Source organism: Raphanus sativus, chromosome 7, assembly GCF_000801105.2.
Source record: "Raphanus sativus cultivar WK10039 chromosome 7, ASM80110v3, whole genome shotgun sequence".
In the NCBI taxonomy this organism is placed as follows: domain Eukaryota; kingdom Viridiplantae; phylum Streptophyta; class Magnoliopsida; order Brassicales; family Brassicaceae; genus Raphanus; species Raphanus sativus.
The window spans coordinates 17986378-18011455 of record NC_079517.1 but is presented as its reverse complement, the minus strand read 5'-3'; the positions used below and the strand labels follow the sequence as shown (position 1 = coordinate 18011455).

General features: G+C 42.3%; 2 protein-coding genes across 3 annotated transcripts in view; both read left to right on the top strand.

The window, feature by feature from the left end:
• The window catches only part of LOC108814888 (triosephosphate isomerase, cytosolic-like), an 82623-nt gene that overhangs the window by 12200 nt on the left and 45345 nt on the right, over window positions 1–25078 (top strand). The window lies entirely within an intron of this gene.
• LOC108834653 (ubiquitin-conjugating enzyme E2 14-like) lies at window positions 6320–23770 on the top strand. 2 transcript variants are annotated; one of them, XM_056990199.1, is made up of 5 exons: window positions 6320–6471; window positions 6554–6656; window positions 23054–23150; window positions 23229–23329; window positions 23497–23770. In XM_056990199.1, the coding sequence occupies exons 3-5, from the start codon at window positions 23078–23080 to the stop codon at window positions 23650–23652; spliced, it is 330 nt and encodes a 109-aa protein (XP_056846179.1). In that variant the 5' UTR covers window positions 6320–6471; window positions 6554–6656; window positions 23054–23077; the 3' UTR covers window positions 23653–23770. The 2 variants fall into 2 exon arrangements, with proteins under 2 accessions (XP_056846179.1, XP_056846180.1); XM_056990200.1 differs by having other exon boundaries at window positions 6325–6656.

Here is a 25078-nt window from a genome sequence, read left to right as displayed (position 1 = left end):
TGATACACTTTGATATAATAGACGATTAAAATCACATAATATAATTATTTAAAGTAATAAATAAAAAAATTGTTTTAAATGTTATATTAACAATTATGTAATACATATTAATTTACACACACACACACACACACACACACACATATATATATATATAAATATAGATATTATCATTAGAACAAAGAAAGAAAATTGAAGTGAAAACAAATATTTATACGACCACGGGTCAAACTACAGAAATAAACAACAATGGCGTAAGATTTTTTTTTTAACAAATTTATTTTAATTTCAAATATGTTTATATATTTTATTTACTTATAAATTATTTTATTTTTTATTAATAATGCTAAGATTTTGGAATTGGAAAAAATTATGACCCATCTCTATATTATTTTAATTAGGAATTTAAAATTTATATCAAAATATTGTTTTAAACTTTTAATTTTTATTATAACTACAAATGTTAATTTTCAATCTAAATTTATGTTTAAATATTACAAATATATCATTTATAAATAAAAAAACTAAAAACATAAAATAAACACCCGCCCGGTTGGGCGGGTCAAGATCTAGTACCTCTTAAATTTCATAGTCGACTCTTGTCTATGTATCATTATCAAACATAAGAATAATCTAATGGTTAAAACTTAAAACCAAAAGCTACAATGGATCAAAAAATCCGGAATAAATTAAAAGCAAAAGATTTATGTATACCTCTTAGATTTCATAGCCGACTCTTGTCTATGTATCATTATCCAACATAAGAAATAATTTAGATCATATCTCAATAAATATCCATCCAATTTACAGTTACTATAAACTTATTTTAGTCTTAACGGTATTTTTTTTATAAACGTCTAATGAAATCTTATGTGAACTTGGACCACAATTAAGATTTTTTATGTAGAAGTTCATTAGTTTTTTTTTTAACACTGATTTTTTTTATTCTAATAAAATATCATGACCAAACTGGTCTTACAAAATCTCAAGTAAACATGCTACAGAAATACTGAAGTATGAAAGAGCAGAAATATATTAGTTGAGGTGAAACATAACAGCTGAGGTACCATTCAACAAGGAGATTTTAACAGACCTCAATATTCCAGCTGATTCAGAATATATTAGTTGAGGTGAAACATAACAGCTCGACCTTTATATTGTCCCAAAGAATAAGGAACCATCAAGGTCAAAAGCTTGGAGATCAATCCAAGAAGACAAGGATAGAAACGATTTAACCTTGTAACTTCTCACGATTGAAGTAGATATTAACTGGAGCTCCCAATCGTTGAAACTGGAACTGGAGAAATCGTAGAAGAACCTGGAGATTAGCCATGATCAATACCACAACTGTACCGTTGCACCAAGACCAAGGGAAAACACTCTCCTTAAACACAATTTCTTCACCACTTGAAATAACAGAAAAACAAAGCACAGACCGAGCTGGATTGAACCGAGGCAAGGGCTAAAACATAACGTCAAACACCAGATACCAGACCTGGAGAGAGGTCTCGGAAACACCGCTGCTCTGAACACCACAAATCGCAGCTACAACAGCGACATAGACTCTCACACACTGGAAGTTTCAGCTCCGCTGAAGAGCACCAACAACCTGCTACAGCAATACAGAGGAAGCCAAACTTCCACAGAGTAAACAACAACCGAAGCTTCCATCGAAAAGAAAGCAACGGTCAAAGAAAACACCAATAGAATAAGAAGGAGGAGAGAAACACGACGCCACACACAGGATAAGGAAGAAGGAAGACAAAGATCCTCCCCGGCGGCGGCACAGCCAAACCACCGGGGAAGACGAAAGATCGAAAAAAAAAAAAAAAAAAAAAAACGAGGCGGCTAGGGCTTCTCTCGTCCCTCTCTTAGTTCTCTAGTTTGTCTCTTTCCATAGAAGTTCATTAGTTAGATAGCCAATTGTAGAGCCAAGGTTAGCAAAACAGTGTGGTGGCCATTTTTTTTTTTGATAAGTATGTGAATTTCATTACCAAAGATAACGAGACAAGAGATACATTCAGAGCTTGAAGATCAAACCTTACGTATCTAGGATTCGCTAATTAAAGCAAGACTCTTAGAAAGCCCCAAAAAAGATAAAAAAGATTTTCACAGAGAAACAAGTTTTAATCATCTCTTAAGAAGTGATTAATGCTTAGCTAAAATATGAAACCAAAACTCAAATGTCAATCCAGTAGTTCAAGGCTGAATCTCGATGCCGGAACCTGCACAAAGAGCCACGAACATTAGAATGAGCCTAGGAACCGAGGCTCATCCCGAAGGCGACTTCGAAGGGGTGCGACGGCGAAGCAGGGTTGACTAGGTCCTGGTCCGGCTAGCACCGAGGAGGTCCACTCCAGACGCTGAAACATCTCCAGAAGCCAAACCCAGCGGTTCCAGGAGACCCTAATCCAAAGAAGAGAAGCTAGCAGATAAGTGCAGAGCGACACAGGCGGAAACAAGCTGAGGTTCATGGCTCTCTACTCCGGTCCCTTCACACGAGCATCAACTGAAAAGCTTCTAGCTTCAGAGCAAGGACGAGGCTGGAAGATCAACGGACGGCTTCCTTCTGGAAATACGAAGAACATAGGAACCTAAGCTCCAACAACACAAACGAATAGTAGAGCCGTCGAGATTTTGAGTTAAGAAATCAAAACGAAAGAAGTCCCCGGCGAGAGCCTCATCTCGTCTTTTCATCTAAGATCCGAAGGTCAAGATGGGGAAGTTCTGGCTGAGCAATCGACAGAGGGAGAGGATGAGACAAGAGGAGGCGGCGACAAACCAGAGAGGCAGAGGCAGCGACGCTCTTCTGTCTGGCGGAGCCTCCCAGTCGGATCTGACCCATATCCAACGAAACCCTAAATCTAGATCTACCTCTAATCGACGCTTCCTGCAGACAAGGGACCCAACTACATCTTCGCCAATCCTCCAGAGAAGACAAGAACAACTCGACTTCTGTTTAGAACCGTCAAATCCGGCCGCTATTTGACGGAATCCAGAGAGATTGAAGCAAGGAAGAGGCAGATTGGACGATTGGTTACAGGATAGAAGGCATGTAACGGAACGCTAGCTGGGGTGGCGACCAACGGTTGAGAAGGCACCGCCGGCCACCGTGACGGAGATCACGAGAGATGACGAGAGAAGAGGTCGATGGGGAGAGAACCGAGAGAGAAAAGTCTGTCACCTCTCTCTAGTTTGTTTATTTATAATATTATCTTAAGAGTTAAGACAACCTGTGGTGGCCATTTCGAAAACATGTTTGTGATTGAAATTAGTGAAAAATTAGTATTATAAAAAAATTTCGTAAACATGTTCGTAAATAACATTAAAATTAGTGAAAGACGCACTTGCTTTCACATTAGAATCGTTCTACAGCACGTTAAATGCTGACTAATTGTTTCATAGTCCTATCTTCTGCTAATGATTAAAAAACTAAAATATATTTCCTCTGTTTTATAATAAGTATCATTATGAATGTCATTTTACAATTCCAATGCAAATTGTACTTACTTTAGTCTGAAAATTAATTGTAAATTGCATTGATTTTATAAATAATTTTATTTATCACAAATACTATTGATCAAAGAGGTGTAATTAATACTCCTTCCGTTTCATATTACTTGTCGTTCTAAATATATACACACAGATTAAGAAAACATTTAATTTTACATATTTCCAAAATAAAAACACTATTACTAATACACCTAACCATATATCGACCAATAGAAAAATAGAGTAGAAAATATTGTCAATAAATTTTGCATTGAAAACCGAAAACGACATTTATTTTGAAACAAAAATTTTCCTCTAGAATGACAAATAATTCGAAAAGGAGGGAGTAACAACTTACATATATTTTCATCACTTTTTTAATATGCGTGAAAAATATCAAAATGACACTTATATAGAAATATAATGAATAGCAAATAGTGAAATTATATGCTGAAATAGTGGTTTATACATGACCAATTTGGAAATTGCACACATTTTAAGTAGAAGAACAAACATTCATCCGTTTTCACTTAGACAAAGCACTACAACATACGAAATAAATAATCTTGTACTAGCATCTTCAAGCTTCTTGAGAATCTCAGCAGGTGTTCTATCCAGCTCCTCTGCAATTGAAAGTGTTGGAAACTGCTAGCATAAATCTCCATCTATCACATCCTGTTTCAGGAAAAAAGCAGATGCATCAAAGAAAAACATGACATGCAAACAAATATCATCAGAACTAAGATATGGTAATAGAGGAGAACAATGGGTTTTATACCCACCTTAAAAGAAAATATACAGATCTGTAAAGGCATCTCCAACAATGACACAAGATTTGGTGTAATTTTCAACACCATATTTGATGTTTTGGTGTTAAATTGTTTTTGCCATTTTCAACAACAACACCAAATTCTATAGCAAAAGTAGAGGTGTAAAAATAGGCTAAAACTAATAGATTTACCCAAACCAAACCAATCAATGGATAGTAATGAATCAAAATTTTAGATATTAATGGATTAATGGTTTTGATGGGTTAGTGGATTCTGTGAGTTGGGTTAATATGAGTTGTTGAATTATCCAATCCAACCCATTTTTACTTTTCTCTCTCTCTCTCTCTCTCTCTCTCTCTCTCTCTCTCTCTCTCTCTCTCTCTCTCTCTCTCTCTCTCTCTCTCTCTCTCTCTCTCTCCACGTATTTCCATGTTTGCCACTGCCTTCCTCGCCGCGTTCGACTCTCTGTCATCCGCGCCGTCTACATCAGGCCTGTTCGTTTTATTATCGCCGGATTCATCTGCAGCGGCAGAAAAATGTACTGTGACAGAAAAAAATATCTTTGTTAACAGCCAAAGTAGTCGCAACAGATTGCTGGAGACACATTAAATTAAACGCCAATGCCGCTGAATTTTTCAGCATCCGTTTTGTTCCCTGTTTGTTGCCGCAGCAACTGAAACTTCAGTTAATGGTGCTTCACTGATGTTGGGTGTTTCCATTTCTAAAGCTTTAATTTTTTGACGCTACCACTGCGTTAGCGTTGACGAAACGAACATGCCTATCTTCCTTCTCCTCGGGCGGGTTTAGCTCCTCACTCTTCTCTACCTCATTTTTATCGCAAAAACAACAACATCTCGCTGTTCCAGCATGCAGCATCTTCTGGTTTTGGTTTTCCGTCTCCATTCAACACCAGACTCCGATCACACAGCAACTGGACAATGTCGTTATATTTCTCGTCAAAATCACTTTTCTTCAATTTGACATTCTTGGTCTTTGATTTTAGCTGATATGTGACTTGTGAATCTGTGATTGATTGAAATCGTATGTTTTAGGTTTTACGATCAAATTTAAGATGATTTCAAACTCGTAAGCTCTTATGGTGTTCGATTTGTTAGCTGATAGTTCAGCCGATTATGGTGTTCGATTTTCATTGTTTATTGATTTAAGTTTCATTGTTTTAAATGATTCTCTGTTATATAAGTAACAAATATGTGATTTGAAGGTGTCGATATAAATTATCTATATATTCCCTTTTTTCTTTATCCAAATACTAAAATGGAGTTTTTAAAATATCTTTTGCATGTTTCGTGAAAACAGATTTTGAAATTTGAAATAATTATTAATTATTTAAATAATAAAAATATTTTTAATGGGTCTCAAGAATTCATCTGTAGCAGAACGACGGTTCATCGGAAAAGAATCCACTGCTTGTTTGCCTTCCTCCTATTCTGTTCCCAAGCCTAAGATTAAACACCATCATCCTCAATCTCAGACCCATCTGACCGTTGAAATCCCATATTCATCGTCTCCGCATCCGTCTGATCTCCGCCGCGGAGGAGGAAGCAGCCGCCCAAGCTTGGGCTCGATTTTGTCGTTCCTCTTGTCATCTCTTCCGTCAATCCCCTCCGCGAGGACCAATCAGAAGCTTCTCCGTCAAGTCCTCCGAGTGCATTTGATATGTTTCCACTTCTGATTCCTTCTCCGAGAAAGTAGCTAAATTTTTTTTACAATATGACTTAAATGATAATGTTTATTTACTAATTTAATAATTAAAAGTAATTATGTAAAAGTAATTTAAAAATAAAAATGCAGTATGAAATAAGTATTAGTGATAATAGTTAAGCTATATTCTTAAATGAAATATAATAAATATATTTTAAAGATTAGGTGGGGTTTGGTGTAACACTATTCATATTACACCAAATTTGGTGGAATGTATCAAATTTGATGTTTTGTTGGAGATGAAATTACATCAAATTTGATGTTTTGGTGTTATTGTTGGTGATAGACATTCAAAAGATATTTGCTCAAAAAAAAAAGACATTCAAAAGATAATTTTGTGAAAAATGGTGAAACAATACAACCCTAAAATTTTTAGACCGACTCTCTCTTTCTACATCATCAGAATTTATCACCAAATCTTCTCTCTCTCGGCGGTGTGAGATGGCAAAGAACCAAGCAAGCCTTCTCCTACAGAAGCAGCTCAAAGGTCTCTCATTTTTGTTCGATTTTTTTGGATTGATTTGAGGGGTTTGATTTCGGCTATGGGTTTGGCTGAATTGTTGTTGCAGATCTGTGCAAGCACCCCGTTGATGGTTTCTCAGTTGGGCTCGTTGATGAGAATAACATTTTCCAGTGGAGCGTCTCCATCATCGGTCCTCCTGATACTCTAAAGTGAGTTTTTTTATCTCTTCTATTGTTCTCACTTATGTTTGTGTTTAATTGAGATTATGTAACCCCCGCTTAGATTTAGTTGTTATTGTTGGGCCCGAATATGGTCCGGTAGCTGATCTCCAAATAATAAAAGATGATAACAGGCCGGGACAGGCCCATCGCAAGTTCGATGCCTAAAAGGAGCTAAGCTGGAGCCGGAGGCTGAAAGCTAAGGATTCTAACCAAGGAGCTCACGGTGAAGAGGAAGCTCACGTTGTAACAAGAAGAAGCGCAGGACCCGGTCAAAGGGAAGCTGTTGCGGATTCCTCAATAAGTGGAGAAGATCTCGGGAACCAGTTGGTGACGATCAAGCGGGACCTGAGGCTATTTAAAGAGAAAGCAAGTCAAGAAAGGGGGCTATTCGATCCAGATCCGATTCAACTCATATTCCATTCGACATAATACTTTCATTATCTTTGTAACATTTTCGTTATCTTTGTAATCATCAGAGAACACTCTTTGTAACCATTCTTTACAAAAATCATCAATAAAATCATCATTCATTCTTTAAGTTCTTACGGGATTCAGCTTACGTCATCTTTCCCTAACCTTTTCCTAAACTTTAACCTGACCTAAAATCAGGAGGTGAGTTTAATCCCTCACAATTGGCGCCGTCTGTGGGGATAGAAACAATCGAATCCCTTACTCTAACTTGAGGATGAATCCTACCGATCAGACCACAAATCCGTCTGACCTTAACCTCCCGACTCAGAGCGATGGCTCACCGAACGACGGAGGCTCCAGTCTCATAACCACAGAGCCTCGACGTGGCGACCACCGATCTGGGCAACAGCTTCCGGCTGGCGCTCGAACGAGCCAAACTACAACCGGGGTTACTAACCCGAGATCATCAAGTGGAACCACCTCCGGGCTCCCGATCACCGAGAATCCTCAGCAGCAAGCCATTCCGAATCAAACGGAGGCTCAGCTCTCTGAGATTCGCCAGATGATGATGCAGTTAGTAGATAAAGCTCAGGAAAGTGAGCGTACGATGCATCAGCTGACTGTTCGTCAGCAACGATTCGAAGAGATAACTAGATCTCTAAACGCAACAACCCAACCACCGCAACGTCAAGCTCCGGGGATCGTTTTCCATGATCGATTAACCGATCCGTCATTTCCCCGAGGACGTTTAAACTTTTCCCTAGATAGCACTGTTCCGGAAGGACGTGGATCTGCCTTCCAGACACCTCATACTGGGACATCTCCCGTGTTTAATCCACCTAACACCAGTGCTATGGGAAGTAACATAGCGACAACCAGTTCCACACCCAATCAGGTTACTGACAGGAGCACTCGCTTACCTCCTCCGCCGCCTGATCTTAGGTCCGGAGCAGGAATACCCTTCCCATCTGGGCGCAAAGCGTCAGCTTCGGTTTATCAAACCAGAAGCTCAATCCCGAATGGGGACGGTTATCAAAGGATAGATTCCGATAACCCAAGAGCTGGTGAGCGACTTAGCCCACCAACCGCATGGGAGGACGAGCCAACTCGATTCTGTCAGGAACCTGCCCGTCGGGTACCTGCTAACGACCCAAACGTCCTTCCCTTAGAGGGACCTGAAGCTATCCGTAGATATATGGAAAGAACTCACGCCGCTCTCCAAAAATTGGGAGCTCAAGTCCATAAAGCTACGAGCTCAGCTCCCGAAATCGATAGCTTGATCGAGGAAACCCGTGGAACCCCATTCACGGACAGAATTGCCGGCTCTTACATAAGGGATACCCGAAAAATCAGAATTCCCGAATATGATGGGACATCTGATCCAAAAGCCTATTTGAGAGCCTTCCGATTAGCTATCGTGAAAGCCCATTTCACACAGGAAGAATGTGAAGCAGGTTACTGCAGGACATTCGCAGAAAACTTGGTCGGAACAGCCCTTGAGTGGTTCTCCGGTCTCGAGCCAGCCTCGATAGACAGTTTCGATCAATTAACTAGTGCCTTTATGAAGCAGTACTCGACCCATATCCTGAAGCAAGCCTCTGAGGCCGACCTTTGGAAGGTCAGACAAGGAATGGGGGACTCATTACGAGTCTACATCGAAAATTCAGGGCAGTAAGAACTAAGCTCTCGAATCCTAACGACCTAGTTGCCATCGAGGCTCTTAGGAGAGGTCTGTTCTATAAATCGAAGTTCTGGTCGGAGCTAACACTCAATACTCCCCCAACTATCGACGATGCTCTCCATAAAGCCACCAGATACATTACTCTGGAGGAGGAGACAGCTGCACTGGATAAACTCCACAAGAAACCTCAGAATCACCCGAAAGGTGAATCCTCTGAGACTAAGGGACCTCATAAAAAAGGTAACCCCCGAAATAATCAGACTCAGGGAGAACATTCCTACGCAATCGAGGAAGACAAGGAAGAAAAACATGTCGCAGCAGCAAACAAAACTCCCTGGTCAAAAGGCTTTGATAAAAGCAAACGTTGCTCTTATCACGATCGCGAAGGGCACTCAACCGAGGAATGTTGGGACCTCCAACGACAGCTGGCAGCTAAATTCGCAGCCAGAGAAATAAAGGGCGTGGACCTTAAAAAGCCACCACCTTATCAGAAAAGAGGTCCCAGAGACACCTCCCCGAAACGCGAGAGGTCACCTGAGAAGGAGACCGATTAGCCACCTCCAGCTCCCAAGAAAAGAGTCGACATGATTCTTGGGAAATTCCCCCAAGGAAAAAGTTTACAAGTCGAAGCTCTCTTGAGCAAATCATCCCCTCAATCGAGCCCCGACTCGAGGGTGGCCTGTATCCTTGGAGGATCAGATATATGTCAAGACTCCGTCAATTCCATTAAGAATCACGTACGGAAGGCTGTGTGATAGAACCAAAATCGGGATCACTCTTTCGGTAAGGTTGATATGGACTCTGATCCGGAAGGATAGAGAACTGGTGGGATGAACGGTGACACAACGGGTTGCGGAAGGCCCGATGATACTACCAGACTTCAATTGTTGCCGGATGTGACGCACCGGTCCAACAAAGGAAGGATCGAGACTTGGAGATAACCTCACCAAGAAACTAGAAATGTTCTAAGCAAAGAACAAAGAGTAAAAACTCAAAAAGAAGAAGAAATTTCGTTGATCATGTTGCAATGAAATGGGACTACAATTTATAGAGTTTTGAGTCAAAGAAAAATAAAGAAAAGTGCAGAAAACAATGCATAGAAAATATAAATTTGACTAGATCTAGTCAAAGTGTGGAAATTGAGGGAGACTTGGCGAGATTCATTGACTGTCCAGGTTCATGGAGTGTCCAGGTTCTTGCAGTGATGATCAGGTCGTGCACACCATGCTGGGAAGGATATGGACACACGCGGGACGATCCACACATGTCTGAATTCGCGAGAACTGAACATCACCTTATTTGTACATGGCATAACTCCCTCATCTGAACTCCGTTTGATATGATTCTTCTTCGAGGAGTTCCATAATTGAGTTGAGCACATTCTCCAAGTGGTTTCACGCGAAGAAACATCATGGTCTAGAAGATATGCTTCGAACAATGAACGTATGTCTGTGTTGCTTCTCGGGTGGTTTGATTGTCGAACCAGCTCGGAAGATCGAACCAACTTGCTCAGCTCATCCATGATAGTGTCAGTCCAGCTCACTTGAGTATTAAGCTCATCCAAGATTGCATAGATGATAAGGGAATTGGCATAATCTGACGAGAAAACCTCGGCTATGTCTAGCTGGTCGACAAGGTCGCCACCTTGGGCCGTGTCCATGAACCAAACAGGTCGGTGCTCAATCCAGGGCGTATCATACTCTCCCTCTTCAAAAGGATTTGTCCTCAAATCTATTTTACCTAAATCAAAAGAAAATGAATCACACAAAAAGAATTTTAAAAACAAGCAAAATTCAATGAAGGATAAATTTGGAGAGAAACTTCCTTGGAGTTTCGAACTTGTTCTCCTTAAGTACTTCCAGTTCCATGTTCCAAGAACACTAGTGTTGTGCCGACCTCCTCTGCTTGCTTCCATCTTTGGTTCTTTGAGAATCAACAGCTCCAACGGTTTCTCAAGTGATGAACACTTTGCTGCCTTTGGTCTGGCCGGTTTTGGTGGAAGGGTCATATCTTCATAATCCCAAGGCCATTCCTTCTGATTTTGATCTTTCTGAGAAGCTGAGAGAACCATCTTGAATAATATGATCGGTTTTGGATCAGGCCGCCTCTTTGCTGGGCCTAAATCTCCTTGGGAAATCTGGTACTCGCGGATAGATGGACTGGAGAACCTCCGGCTTGAAAAATTCATAACTCCTTCCTCCGTGAATATTTTTAAGTGATTCCAAGCCTCAGTGAATCTTTGGGGAATTGGCTTTCCAGGAAAATTGGATTCAAGACAAAAGACCTTCTTAAAGTCGAGATACCCTTTGTGTACTGAACCTCTGTCGCTGGCATCTCCAAGGTAGCCGGTTTGGACAACAATGCTTCTCCAAAACTCAGGCTGTTGGGCACGATCAATGCTTTCATTCAGAGGCTAAACCTGTCTTTCCTGGATACTCAAAAAAAACACTAAAAGACCAGGATCAAATGTGCAAGAGAGATACTTGTTCAAATCAAACAGCAAAATATCTTTTCCAAGAACAAGTAGCACACATTTCAGCCTTTCAAGATGATCATCAAAATAGATGTTACAGACCAGAATTTTCTCAAGACATGCAAAAATATTAGACATTTTCAGAAAGTGCATATCATGCTCAACATCTGAACACAAAAGCTTAAGTTCAGATTGAGAAACATTTATCAAAGACTTAAGAGATTTATCAAAGAATGTGTTGTAAACCAAAATATCATCAAGGCTCAAAACAACACATTGATCACGAGATGATCTCAAAAGATGCCAAGTTTTATCAGTTTTAATACACACAAGATCAGGCTGCAAAACATAATCACGAGAATCAAGATCACTAAAGTCATTTTCAGTTCTAAGTGATTCATGTTCCAGCAACTTCTTAACCAAAATTCCGCCCAAGGCACAAAATGATGCAAATAAATTATCAGTGATCAGTGCATGAATATAAGAACTCAGATCAAAGCCAATGCCTTTGAAAACAAAAGAGTCAAACGGTTTTCTAGCATAGAAATCAGGCGGCTGCAAATCAAGCTCAAGAGTTTCTTCAAAATGATCAAAACATTTGCTATGTGTCAAGAACTGATCAAAGGTCAATATAATTTCAGAGTTGATGCCTTTATCATTTTGAAAACAGTTATGATCAAGAAGTTCATCAGGTTTAAAGATTTTAAAAGAATTAATCATGTTTTCAAAAACAGACTGTGAAACACAAAATTCTTTCATCTTGTCAAGACCAAAACGAGTCACATCATGAGAACTGATCTTGACAAATATTTCAGGCAGAGAATTAAGCAAATCAGAGTTCTCACTGTGCTTTTGAAGATCAGGAGACAAAGGGAGAGGAGATGTGCCGGGATCAAAGCATAGATGACTCTCCATAGCTATGGATGTGATGCTTGTTGCTTCCTCATCAAAGACTGGACCAGGGTCGTCCTCCTCATCAAAGATAGGACCTAGATCATCATCCAAAAGTGTCCTAGTGCCAGGAAGTCGTCAATGATGTGGATGGTTGAATGGCTCTTCCTCAAAAACCTGTGGAGACAAAACAAGACTACTCGGAAGCTCCGGTTGCAAAACAGTTAGTTCTACATTAGCTTGCTCATTTTCAAACACAAACTCAGGTTCAAGAGAAGGAAGATCACATTTATCCTCACAAGTGATCAAGCTTTCAATTAGCTCTTCATCAGATTCATCATAAATGGGTAAAGAATCTGAAAAATCTTTAAGCTTTTCAAAATGGTTTTCAGATTCACCTTGAGTTTTCTCACTGATGAACAAGGATGGCTCAGCTACAGGTGCACGTGTGGATGTGCTCTTCTTGTGGCTCTTGCTGACGTCCTTGAGGGCTTGCATCATTCCCTTCTCAAAGTTATCACAGATCTCTTGGACATCAAACTGAAAGGATCGCCTCTTTGGATCAGCCACATCTCTGTTTGTTTCTTTGCACCTTTGGTTTGGCTTTTCCTGCACACTAACAAACTCATCAAAATTGTTCAAAGAATATTTAAATGGAGTTTGAGAGACAGATGGTCGTGGGAGTTCTCCTTGCTACTTCTCCGGTGAAGACCAAACATTGTAACCTGAAAATCTCAACACAAAAGTTAGTAGATAAAATTCCTCACTCTCTCAAGTGTTTAATCTCACCCACTCAAGTGTTTTCTCTCAGATTTATGGTGATCACACAGTTTCTTCTCAAGGTTTTAAGAGAACAGATCAAAGAATCCCAATGGGCAAATCCATGCAAGATCAAAGGTTTAAGATAGAAAGATAAGAGATTTCAAAGGGGAACCCGCCTTAACCACCTCAAAGGCCGGATTTCTCTTCGGCCAGCAGGCTTTCTCTTCCACCACCACACCACAAACAATCAAACTTTTTTTTTTTTTTTTTTTTATATAATCTTTTTTTTTTTTTTTTAAAGCATAAACTTAGATCTTATTTTTTTTTTTTTATATATGGGGGTAATGAGGGGCCCGGATTCAAGATAGATAGATAAGAAGTGTTTAGAAGAAATGGAGAGATGAGAAAATGGATAGAAATAGAGTTACCAAAAGAGTGGCTCTGATACCACGTGATAGAACCAAAATACGGATCACTCTACCGGTACGGATGATATAAACTCAGATCCGGAAGGATAGAGAACTGGTGGGATGAACGGTGACACAACGGGTTGCGGAAGGCCCGATGATACTACCAGACTTCAATTGTTGCCGGATGTGACGCACCGGTCCAACAAAGGAAGGATCGAGACTTGGAGATAACCTCACCAAGAAACTAGAAATGTTCTAAGCAAAGAACAAAGAGTAAAAACTCAAAAAGAAGAAGAAATTTCGTTGATCATGTTGCAATGAAATAAGACTACAATTTATAGAGTTTTGAGTCAAAGAAAAATAAAGAAAAGTGCAGAAAACAATGCATAGAAAATATAAATTTGACTAGATCTAGTCAAAGTGTGGAAATTGAGGGAGACTTGGCGAGATTCATTGACTGTCCAGGTTCATGGAGTGTCCAGGTTCTTGCAGTGATGATCAGGTCGTGCACACCATGCTGGGAAGGATATGGACACACGCGGGACGATCCACACATGTCTGAATTCGCGAGAACTGAACATCACCTTATTTGTACATGGCATAACTCCCTCATCTGAACTCCGTTTGATATGATTCTTCTTCGAGGAGTTCCATAATTGAGTTGAGCACATTCTCCAAGTGGTTTCACGCGAAGAAACATCATGGTCTAGAAGATATGATTCGAACAATGAACGTATGTCTGTGTTGCTTCTCGGGTGGTTTGATTGTCGAACCAGCTCGGAAGATCGAACCAACTTGCTCAGCTCGTCCATGATAGTGTCAGTCCAGCTCACTTGAGTATTCAGCTCATCCAAGATTGCATAGATGATAAGGGAATTGGCATAATCTGACGAGAAAACCTCGGCTATGTCTAGCTGGTCGACAAGGTCGCCACCTTGGGCCGTGTCCATGAACCAAACAGGTCGGTGCTCAATCCAGGGCGTATCACTGTGTCTAACACTGGACCTAAGCCTCTTAACCCTGAATCGAATACTAAGATTTCTTTCTAGAAAAGCGAGACCTCAAACCTTGACAGACCTCACGATGATGCGTTGATTGTCACCCTGAACATCGCAGGATACGAGGTCCCTAAACTCATGATAGACAAAGGAAGCTCTGTCGACCTTATTTTCTACAACACCCTAAAAGGGATGGAAATAGACGACTACGAAATTATCGGCCAGAAAGCTAATCTCGTAGGCTTCTCCGGAGAAACAGCTACCTCATTGGGGACTATCAAGCTCCCAGTCATAGCTGGCGCAATAATGAAAATGACCAACTTAGTAGTCATCGACAGACCTTCCCCGTTCCATGCGATCCTGGGAAGACCCTGGATTCACAAAATGAAGGCAGTAGCCTCGACGTATCACCAATGTGTGAAATTCCCAACACCTGAAGGGATAGCTACCGTACACGGTAGCCAGAAGATATCCAAGATCTGCTATTTGGGAGGATTTGAAATCCTCAAAAAATCCTCCCAATAGCAATTACAGATCCAGGAGGGTCGCGAAATGCAACAAAATATTCGAGGTCCCCCCAAGAACCTCACTGAAAAAGTTTGCATCGACGACTCAGATCCTGAAAGACAGGTGAGCATCGGATCCGAGCTACCTCCTGAGACAAAAAAGGAGCTCATTGATTTTCTGAAAAGCAATGTCAAGACCTTTGCATGGTCCACCAGCGACATGAAAGGCATAGATCCGAACGTCACTACCCATAAGCTAAAAGTAGACCCTACTTTCAAACCGATCAAACAAAAGCGTCGCAAGCTAGGCCTCGAAAAGGCTTAAGCTGTTAACGACGAAGTTGACCGACTTACGAAAGCTCGGTCCATTCGAGAGGTACACTACCCCGACTGGTTAGCTAACCCAGTAGTGGTAAAGAAGAAAAACAGGAAATGGAGAATCTGTGTAGACTTCACAGACCTGAACAAAGCTTGTCCTAAAGACAGCTTCCCGTTACCTCACATCGACCGCCTGGTTGAAGCAACATCTGGCCATCTACTCATATCCTTTATGGATGCCTTCTCAGGGTACAACCAAATCATGATGGATCCCGACGACCAGGAGAAAACTGCGTTCATAACCGAACGAGGAACCTATTGTTACAAGGTTATGCCATTCGGATTAAAGAATGCAGGAGCTACCTATCAGAGGCTAGTAAATAAGATGTTTGCTGGGCAACTTGGAAAAACCATGGAGGTCTATATTGACGATATGCTAGTCAAATCCTCAGCTGGAGAAGACCATATCTCCCACTCAAGGGAATGCTTCGATATCCTTAATAAATACGATATGAAGCTCAATCCCACTAAATGTACCTTCGGGGTACCTTCAGGCGAATTCCTAGGCTACCTCGTAACCGAAAGAGGCATTGAAGCCAACCCGCAACAGATAGCAACCTTCCTAGAAATGCCGTCACCTAAGACAACCAGAGAGGTACAGAGATTGACCGGACGAATCGCAGCATTAAATCGATTCATATCCAAGTCCACCGATAAGTGCCTCCCATTCTACAAGCTTCTAAGGAACAATAAGAAGTTCCTATGGGACAAGAAATGCGAGGAAGCCTTCAAACAATTGAAAGCTTACCTCTCCGAACCTCCGATCCTATCCAAACCTGTAGTAGGAGAGCCACTATACCTGTACCTCGCTGTATCGACTGCTGCAGTTAGCGGCGTGCTGGTACGAGAGGAACAAAACGAACAAAGACATGTCTATTACACCAGCAAGAGTTTGATAGACGCCGAAACAAGGTACCCTGCAATGGAAAAATTAGCCTTAGCAGTCGTCACAGCTGCTAGAAAATTGCGACCTTACTTCCAATCGCACTCAATCGTTGTAATGACCTCACAACCATTACGAATGATATTGCACAGCCCCAGCCAGTCAGGGCGATTGGCTAAATGGGCCATAGAACTCAGCGAATATGATATTGAGTATAGACCTCGAGCAGCAGCGAAAGCTCAGGTCCTTGCCGACTTTATCATAGAGCTAGCATCCGAGCAATTAGACTCCGAAATGAAATCTCCAAAGTGGAGCCTATATGTCGACGGAGCCTCATCAAAACAGGGCTCCGGTGTCGGTCTAAGGTTAACTTCTTCAGCAGGAGAAACCATCGAACAGTCATATAGGCTCGGATTCAACGCCTCAAACAACGAAGCTGAATATGAAGCATTAATCGCAGGGTTGAAACTCGCCCTAAGTCTCGGAATTCGAGAGTTAAACGCTTATAGTGATTCACAGCTATTAGCTAGCCAGTTTCACGGAGAATGTGAAACGAGGGACGAAAGAATGGGGGCATATCTCGAAGTTGTCCAGAACCTCACTAGGCAGTTCGACAAATTCGAGCTAACAAGGATCCCACGAGGAGAGAACTCCTCAGCAGATGCGTTGGCTGCTTTAGCCTCCACGCCAGACCCCCTCGTAAAACGGATCATACCCGTAGAAAGAATCGAAAAACCAAGCATCAACATAGCTATTAAGGCTGAGATAGACAGCAAGCTAACAGAGCAACCCGAAGATACCTGCCCTGAAACGGTAGCTACCCAAGTTCTCACAACTTTTTGGTTCCCGAAAAACAGAAGACGCAGCTCTAGAAAGCATACCTCCGGGAACACAATCCAAAACACTGAAGGAATTCCTCGAAACTCAGACTCCTTGGAGCCCGATCTCACGAATACCCCCGGGGGCACCAACTCAGACCCACTCGTATGCAGAGTTAAAACCAGAAGCCGATCAGCCCTCCAAAATTCATCTGGGGGCACTATTCAGACCCCGGGGAATAACGAAGAAGTTGGAGGTATTCCTCGAAATTTAGACTCCATGGAGCCTAATCCTACAAATACCTCCGGGGGCACCACGACACCAGGTCCCGAACAGGAACCTCCCTCGTCTCTTCATAACAAAGTTATAGGTAGAGAGGATTGGAGAATCCCAATCACGCAATACATCCTGGAAGGAAAGACTCCACCCAATAAATGGGAGGCTCGAAAGCTCAAAGCATTAAGCGCGAGATACTGCATAATCGAGTCTGTCCTCCACAAACGAAGCGTTTCCGGACCTTACCTAAAATTCGTCCATGGCCTCATTGCTATGAGACTCATGAAGGAAATGCACGACGGATCCTGCGGGAACCACTCTGGAGGCAGAGCTCTAGCCATCAGAATCAAAAGACAGGGCTATTTCTGGCCCACCATTATTGCTGACTGCGAGGTTTATTCCTCTTCATGCGACAAATGCCAGAGGTATGCACCGATTATACACCAACCTGCGGAAAAGCTGTCCAATATATCCGCCCCTTACCCATTCATGAGGTGGTCCATGGACATCGTAGGACCACTAGTAGCATCAGGAAGTGGAAAGAAGAAGCTACGCTTCCTCTTAGTCCTAACAGACTACTTCACGAAATGGATAGAGGCTGAAGCTTTCCAGCAGATAACCAGAGTCGAAGTCGAACGATTTGTGTGGAAAGAAATCGTGTGTAGACATGGCATCCCATACGAAATCGTAACCGACAATGGAGGACAATTCATATCCCACAATTTCTAAATATTTTGTGACAAGTGGAATATTCGCCTGACCTTCTCATCACCTCGCCGACCTCAAGGAAACGGACAAGCGGAGGCTGCTAATAAATCAGTATTAGCAAACCTCAAGAAACGCCTCGGAACCCAGAAGGAACTCTGGTCAGAAAAATTACTTGAAGTACTTTGGGCATGTCGAACCACCCCACGAAAAGCTACAGAGAAACCCCTTTCTCCTTAGCTTACGGGATGGAAGCTGTCGTCCCAGCCGAAACCATTGCTGGTAGCCTTCATCGGGATCTCTGTACATCCGACCCCGCAGCTAACGAGCAGCTCCTAACGGACAGCCTCGACCTAATCGAGGAAAGACGGGACCGAGCCCTGATTCGCATTCAAAACTATCAGCAAGCAATGGCACGACAATACAACTCCAAAGTCAGGCTCCGACAGTTCGCTGTAGGTGACCTAGTACTTAGGAAAGTTTTCGAAGGAACCAAGGAACCAGATGCTGGGAAGTTGGGAACCAACTGGGAAGGTCCCTATCAGATTATCCACGTAATACGACCTGGCGTCTACAAGCTCCGAAAGGTGCGAACCGGGGTATCTGAAATCAGATCGTGGAACGCCACGAATCTTAAGAGATACTATCATTAGGTACCTAAAATTCCTGAACTACGTTAGGCTTGATCCCTTGACTGGGTACGTAGGCAACTCCGTCATGAGTACAGCCCCAACCTCATTTCAACACTTCTTTCACCGCAACCAAAGGGGGCATATGTCTGATTAAAATCACATATCCCACGCAGGAAATGTACGATCATTATAGTACAACAATTGTGTCGTTACTATGATACCATGTATTCAATTATCAATAAAGCAATTGTTCTCGATATCTCAATTCTTTAAACAACACAGGTCCCTGCAAACACGGACCTAGGGTCCTAAAAACCCTTCGGATTAGCTCAGGTTTCTACGAACCTGGACCTAAGGTCTTAAAATCCTTAACAATCTTGAAGGTCATGAAATCCTTCAAACGAAATCAAAATCTATAAACCACTAAAGGTCTTAAAATCCTTCAAGCAATATCAGGTCTCGACGAACCTGGACCTAAGGTCTTAAAATCCTTACCAAATCCCCAAGGTCTTAAAATCCTTGTCAAATCTCAAAGGTCTTGAAATCCTTAAAATACAAAGGTCTTTAAATCCTTATCAAACCTCGAAAGGTCTTAAAATCCTAAGCAAGCCATAATGGGTCTTAAAACCCCACAAACGAATTCAGGTTCCCAAGAACCCACACCTAAGATGTCCAAATTAAACTCAGGTTCCTAAAAACCTTAAGCTAATCCCGATATTCCAAGAATTCCTCTTAAGGAACTAAAAACGACCAAAGTCTTCCAGACTTATCACAAAACCCGATTGTGATCAAGTGTCATATTCTACGACTAAAGCCAAAAAGTCAAAACGAAACTGAAAACCAAGTTTGAAATTAAACAAGGGTTTAAAAGCCTCCCCAGGCTAACAAAGATTCGAAATACAAGCAGCTAAAGGTTTAAAGACCTCCTCAGGCCATAAGTCTTAAAACAAAAGAAATCAAAGCCCATTGGGCGGAAATCCTAAGAAAACACGAAAGAGCCTCGGCTCTCAAACTTCCTTGTCATCCGAGCTCTTCTCAGCTCCCTTACCAACCGGATCTTCCTCTTCAGGAACCTCCTCCTCCATCTCCTTATCGCTACATCCAAGGGCGGCTTCGACTGGGGCTGAGTAAGAACCCATCAATCCCAAATTAGAACCGAACTCTCCAGAAAAGGAGAGATTAAACATATTAATCTCGAAAGTACCTGAGCTCTCGGAGAGTTGGGGAAGAGGGAGCTTTCCGATCGAGAAATCCGAGACCTGAGCCTTCTCGTACGCCGCGACAGCCTCCGGCATCATCGCCACCAAGCGATCATACTCGTCTTGAGTACTCTTAATCTCGCCATCCAGCATGTCTTTCAGGAGCTCGGTGTTGGCTTGAATCTCTTGAGCATGAACCAGGAGATCGACTTCGTCCTTCTTCTTGGAGAACTTCTCCTTGACAACAACCATAACTTTGTTGTAGGCTTCAGCTACCTCCTTCTTTCCTCTCCGGACGGCTAGCCTGACCTCATCTTCCTTGTTCTTCTGGCTGCTCTGGGATGAAGCAATCAGCTCCTTAACCTGATACTCGGCTATCTTCCGAGCAGCGTCCAAATCCCCATTCTTCATATTCTTTACCTGGAGATCCATCAACTGGCTCTCGATTGTCCCTTGCTGAGCGTCGCATTTTGAGCCAAGTCTCTTTACCTCAGCCTGGAGATCCGAGATCAGAGCCCGAGTCTGATTGAGCTCAGTCTTGTTGGCCTTGACCAGTTCAGTGACCTGAGCTAATTCCTCAGCACTGGGGGCATTGTTAATGGCGTCCTCAAATTTGAACTGAGCCCTGTTAATAGCGCCAGCCAGCTACAGAAAACAAAAAACGGTTCAGCGAAAAATCTTCCAAAGATAAAGCTAAAAGTCAAAATAGACTTCATACCTGACCCATATGATGGGCAATATCAACATACTCGTCCTTGTGCATGAGATTGGAGATCGAGGGGAGGGAACACCCGGTACTCTTCATATGCCTCATCAGGGTAGCCAAACCCCACGGATCATCCAAAACCGATCCAGGCTTCGAATGAGCAAAGTTCCAGCCAACGGTTCCCCCTCTAGAGGAGGAGGAGGAAGACCTCGAAGGTCTGTCAATCTGGTCAGTTCGGGACCTCTTGTTCCTCGGGGGCTCAAATTCTGGAGGATCCCTCGCCATTTGAGGATTAGCTTCAGTCATCGGGACCTCGGAGGAAAGGCCAACTTCCTGAATTTTAAGCTCCGAAGAGCTAACACCTTTAGCAGGAGCAGAGCCTCCTTCGTCAAGAGCCTCCTTCACAGAGTCAAGGAAGGATCCTCCTTGGTTCTTGTCACTTCCTCTAGAGGAGCTGGCAGCCTTGGTCGATCTACCCTTGGAACGGAAGGAAGGCTGAATAGGCATCTTCTGTGATTGAGTCTTCTCGGAAGTACTTGCTCCGGATGAAACTTCGAAAACCGAGTCACCCTCAGAAACTAAATCATGAAAAAGTTTCATCAGTCACATGAGACAAATTCAAACAGTAAAAATCATGAATTAAGAGTAGAAGTTTACCCTCTAAACCAGCAACCGTCACTGAATCAGGGAAGGACGCCTGGTATCGCTCAGGAAACCTAGCTGATCCAACTCTCGAAGTGGTGTAAGCTCCCCAAGTGTTAGGGCTATGCTGCAGCTTCCTGAAGAGAGCTCTAGTAAGCTTACTAGACAACTTGACAGGATCCTTAATTTCTGCAAAAAAGAGTCAAAAGACAATTAGCACATCACGATAAGCAAAGACAAACATGCAAACATATCCCTAAAATCCTAGCCAGAAATGTCAGACCATGAGTTCCTGAGGTCACGGCCTACAGGAACCGTCAAGGGATCAATCTTGACATAAAAGTACTTCTTCCGCCAGTCATTGTCACTGGCCGTGAATTTAAAGATACCTAACCCTGGACGACAGGGGAGGTAGTAGGTACCGCTTCCACCATCCTTGGAAGTACTCTCCTTTATAGAAAAGAGACTCATTAGCTCAGTCAACCCCACGATAACCCCTTCCTCCTTGGCCCTGGTGATGAACCCTTTTATCACTCTGATAACCGATGGGCAAAGTTGAGGAAGGGCTAGCTGGTAATGATCTAAGAGGTCCAGCAAAAGGGTGGGGAGAGGAAATCTAAGATGGCTCATGGAGATATATTTCTCATGAACGCAGAACCAACCCTCCGGAACGGTCTCGGGGGTCTCATCTTCAGCACAGGCTCTAACTAGATCGCTCTTGCCGTGAGCTTGAACAGCAAGATTGATGACGTCCTGACCCTTTAAGAGCGAAGGGAAGTGAGGACCGGAGGAGGCGATCTTGCCACCTTTCTTCTTCATCCTCTTGACTCTTGCTCCGATCGAGTCTTTAACCTTCTTCTTCTTGGCTTCTGTCATCTTTTCACCGGCTTTCCGCTTGACCTTCATAATGCGGGCACCGGAGGCTGAGAGTTGAACCTCGCCGGAACCTTCTTTTTGACTCATGATAGTAAAAGGAAAGGGAAATAGGAAGCAAAAGAGAGGAATTGGACTAAGGCGAAATCTCAGAGAGAGGTTAAAGATGAAGAACTAGTTCGATCAAGAAGCGGATAAAAAAACAAAATAAAAAAACACAGTAAAATAAAGGAAAAGAGGTGAATTACCTTGGAAACCGTCGAGAGGCGTGGAGGAAGTGGAGAGACAAGCAGTTAATTCTCTCAGCTTTATATCCCATCACGTCTCGAAAATCGGAAATCAAATTTTAAACTCGCTTTAATCTAAGCCATCGATTTAATCGGAGGAAATTTACAGCCGTTCGATCAGTTAAAAGTAAATATGGTTGAGATAGCTGGTAATCATGATCTCAACAAGAGAATCTAGCTTGGGCGGCTAAGTTTAGCTCCCGAGAATAACGATACCTAATCTCGAGAGCTGGGGGCAACTGTTGGGCCCGAATATGGCCCGGTAGCTGATCTCCAAATAATAAAAGATGATAACAGGCCGGGACAGGCCCATCGCAAGTTCGATGCCTAAAAGGAGCTAAGCTGGAGCCGGAGGCTGAAAGCTAAGGATTCTAACCAAGGAGCTCACGGTGAAGAGGAAGCTCACGTTGTAACAAGAAGAAGCGCAGGACCCGGTCAAAGGGAAGCTGTTGCGGATTCCTCAATAAGTGGAGAAGATCTCGGGAACCAGTTGGTGACGATCAAGCGGGACCTGAGGCTATTTAAAGAGAAAGCAAGTCAAGAAAGGGGGCTATTCGATCCAGATCCGATTCAACTCATATTCCATTCGACATAATACTTTCATTATCTTTGTAACATTTTCGTTATCTTTGTAATCATCAGAGAACACTCTTTGTAACCATTCTTTACAAAAATCATCAATAAAATCATCATTCATTCTTTAAGTTCTTACGGGATTCAGCCCACGTCATCTTTCCCTAACCTTTTCCTAAACTTTAACCTGACCTAAAATCAGGAGATGAGTTTAATCCCTCACAGTTATGGTACAAAAATTCGAAAAAGGTTAAAACTTTTTGTTGTTCTCTGATTGAAGTGAAGGGGGATTTTTCAAGCAATCATGATGTTCCAAGAGGATTATCCTAATAGTCCACCAACGGTCAAGTTCATCTCGGAGATGTGGCATCCTAATGGTGATTACTTCTTCATTCTCGAGCGTTTAAGGTTGATGAGTCTTCTGATGGTTTGTTTATTTACAATTTTGGCTGCAGTTTACTCCGATGGGAAAGTTTGCATATCTATTCTTCATCCTCCTGGTGACGACCCTAATGGATACGAGCTTGCCTCTGAATGTTGGACCCCTGTCCATACGGTAATACACCCTTTTTTTTTTTGAAATACTGGTAACACACCCATTCAGTAATTTTGCAAGTTAGGAATTGGGTTCTGAATTTTTCATTCTAGACTTCCTCATCCATAGAGGTAGATCACATATGATTGAGAGAGCTAATGGGTGGTTGTTGTTGTGTATGATACTAGGTAGAAAGCATTGTGTTGAGTATCATATCGATGCTTTCGGGTCCCAACGATGAGTCACCGGCCAATGTGGAAGCAGCAAAAGAGTGGAGAGACAACAAAATAGCATTTAGGAAGAAAGTGAGTCGCTGCGTAAGAAAATCGCAAGAGATGATATGAACATCTCTTCTTCTTGAAATTAAGAGGAGAGCCTTGAGACGGGTCTGTAGCTTTCCTTTTAATCTAGGATTTATAATATCTATCTTTACACTTGGTTAATGGATTCGCTTTCATGTTCCATTTTATTCACCAAATTTAGATTCAGTACACCGTTAGTTTGTGAGAGCATGTGTGACATGGAACTGAAGCGACCAGAGGAAAACATTAGAAACAGAGCAAGGTTCATCAAGTTTTTAACTTCAATCAGATGACAGGAGACTGTTTGTTTTTTTTTAACCGAAATTAAAATTATATAAAAAGCCCAAAGGCAATAAAAATTTATAAGCCCTACAAACATCTTTACACAAAAAACCCAAATAAACAGTTGGGCAATAACAAAAGATTTGGGCCAAGCCCAATACTTCAACCTAGGGCAACCGACTCACGATCTCCTCAGACGCCGCCACATCTCGTCTTCTCCGGAGTACACGGCCTGAACCACCAACCGTCGCACAGCCTCGGAGCCAGACACGCCACTATCTTACTTCGAACCTCGCCAGCCACTGAGAATGGAAACAAACCATTTCTCAAGGTTCAAGCCACCTGAGAGCATCATTGGGTCTCACCCGAGATCTCATCGCATTAAATATCCACTTTCGCCACCGCTTCATTCGCCGGAGAGTATCCATCGCCGACGCGAGAGCTCATCCCAAAACGAAGTCAAACCCCACCAAACTTATAACCAATCGGACTATTACAGGAGCATAAGAAAGCCTCCTCCAAACATACATACTATAACCGATTGTTCCCCTTTAGCGGATAGGAGCAACAACGGATCGCCAGAGCCGACCGTCCACCGAGAAGGCGGTGCGACGACGGAAGTTACATATCTACATAAAACCCGAGAAGAAAAACTTAAAACAAAGGAAGCCAATGGTGAACTGACGGACGCGAGAACCGGACCGATGGTGGCTGTAGAAGCCCACGCCGTCGGCCGGAGCGATTTGAAACGGATGGAGGTTTCTCTCTCTTCTCTGTTATGTAATTGATTATGAGGAGACGGTTTGTTACTTCTACAACAACAAAAAACATAACAAAAAGTAAATGAGTCATTCAACAGAAACAAGACGAGCTTGAATTCTAGAATTAAAAATTGATACTTTACAAGAAAGTCAGAGAGTTGTCAGAGACTGATTGAGAAACACATCTGGAAACTGACCTAATTACATTAGAGGTGTAAGCACTGCCCATGTGAGGAAGGGCGTTTACGTAATAAAGTGGTCTTGTGAGGACAAATGGTTAGGCTCAGTGCCGGTCCGAACTTACGTGGCGCCTAAAACGCTTTAAAAGTTGATGCCTTACTTGCAATTAAATTTTTGTACTGCATTTTAAATACGTAAACAAAACAATGCAATATATTATTAAATATTAACTTGCTATCGAGTAA

Excerpts from the sequence above, each read along its gene's own strand:
- LOC108834653 (XM_056990199.1), top strand. The coding sequence starts at position 23,078 with ATGATGTTCCAAGAGGATTATCCTAATAGTCCACCAACGGTCAAGTTC. Across the intron at positions 23,151-23,228 it reads GGAGATGTGGCATCCTAATG|TTTACTCCGATGGGAAAGTT; the intron begins GTGATTACTTCT and ends TTTTGGCTGCAG. Across the intron at positions 23,330-23,496 it reads GTTGGACCCCTGTCCATACG|GTAGAAAGCATTGTGTTGAG; the intron begins GTAATACACCCT and ends GTATGATACTAG.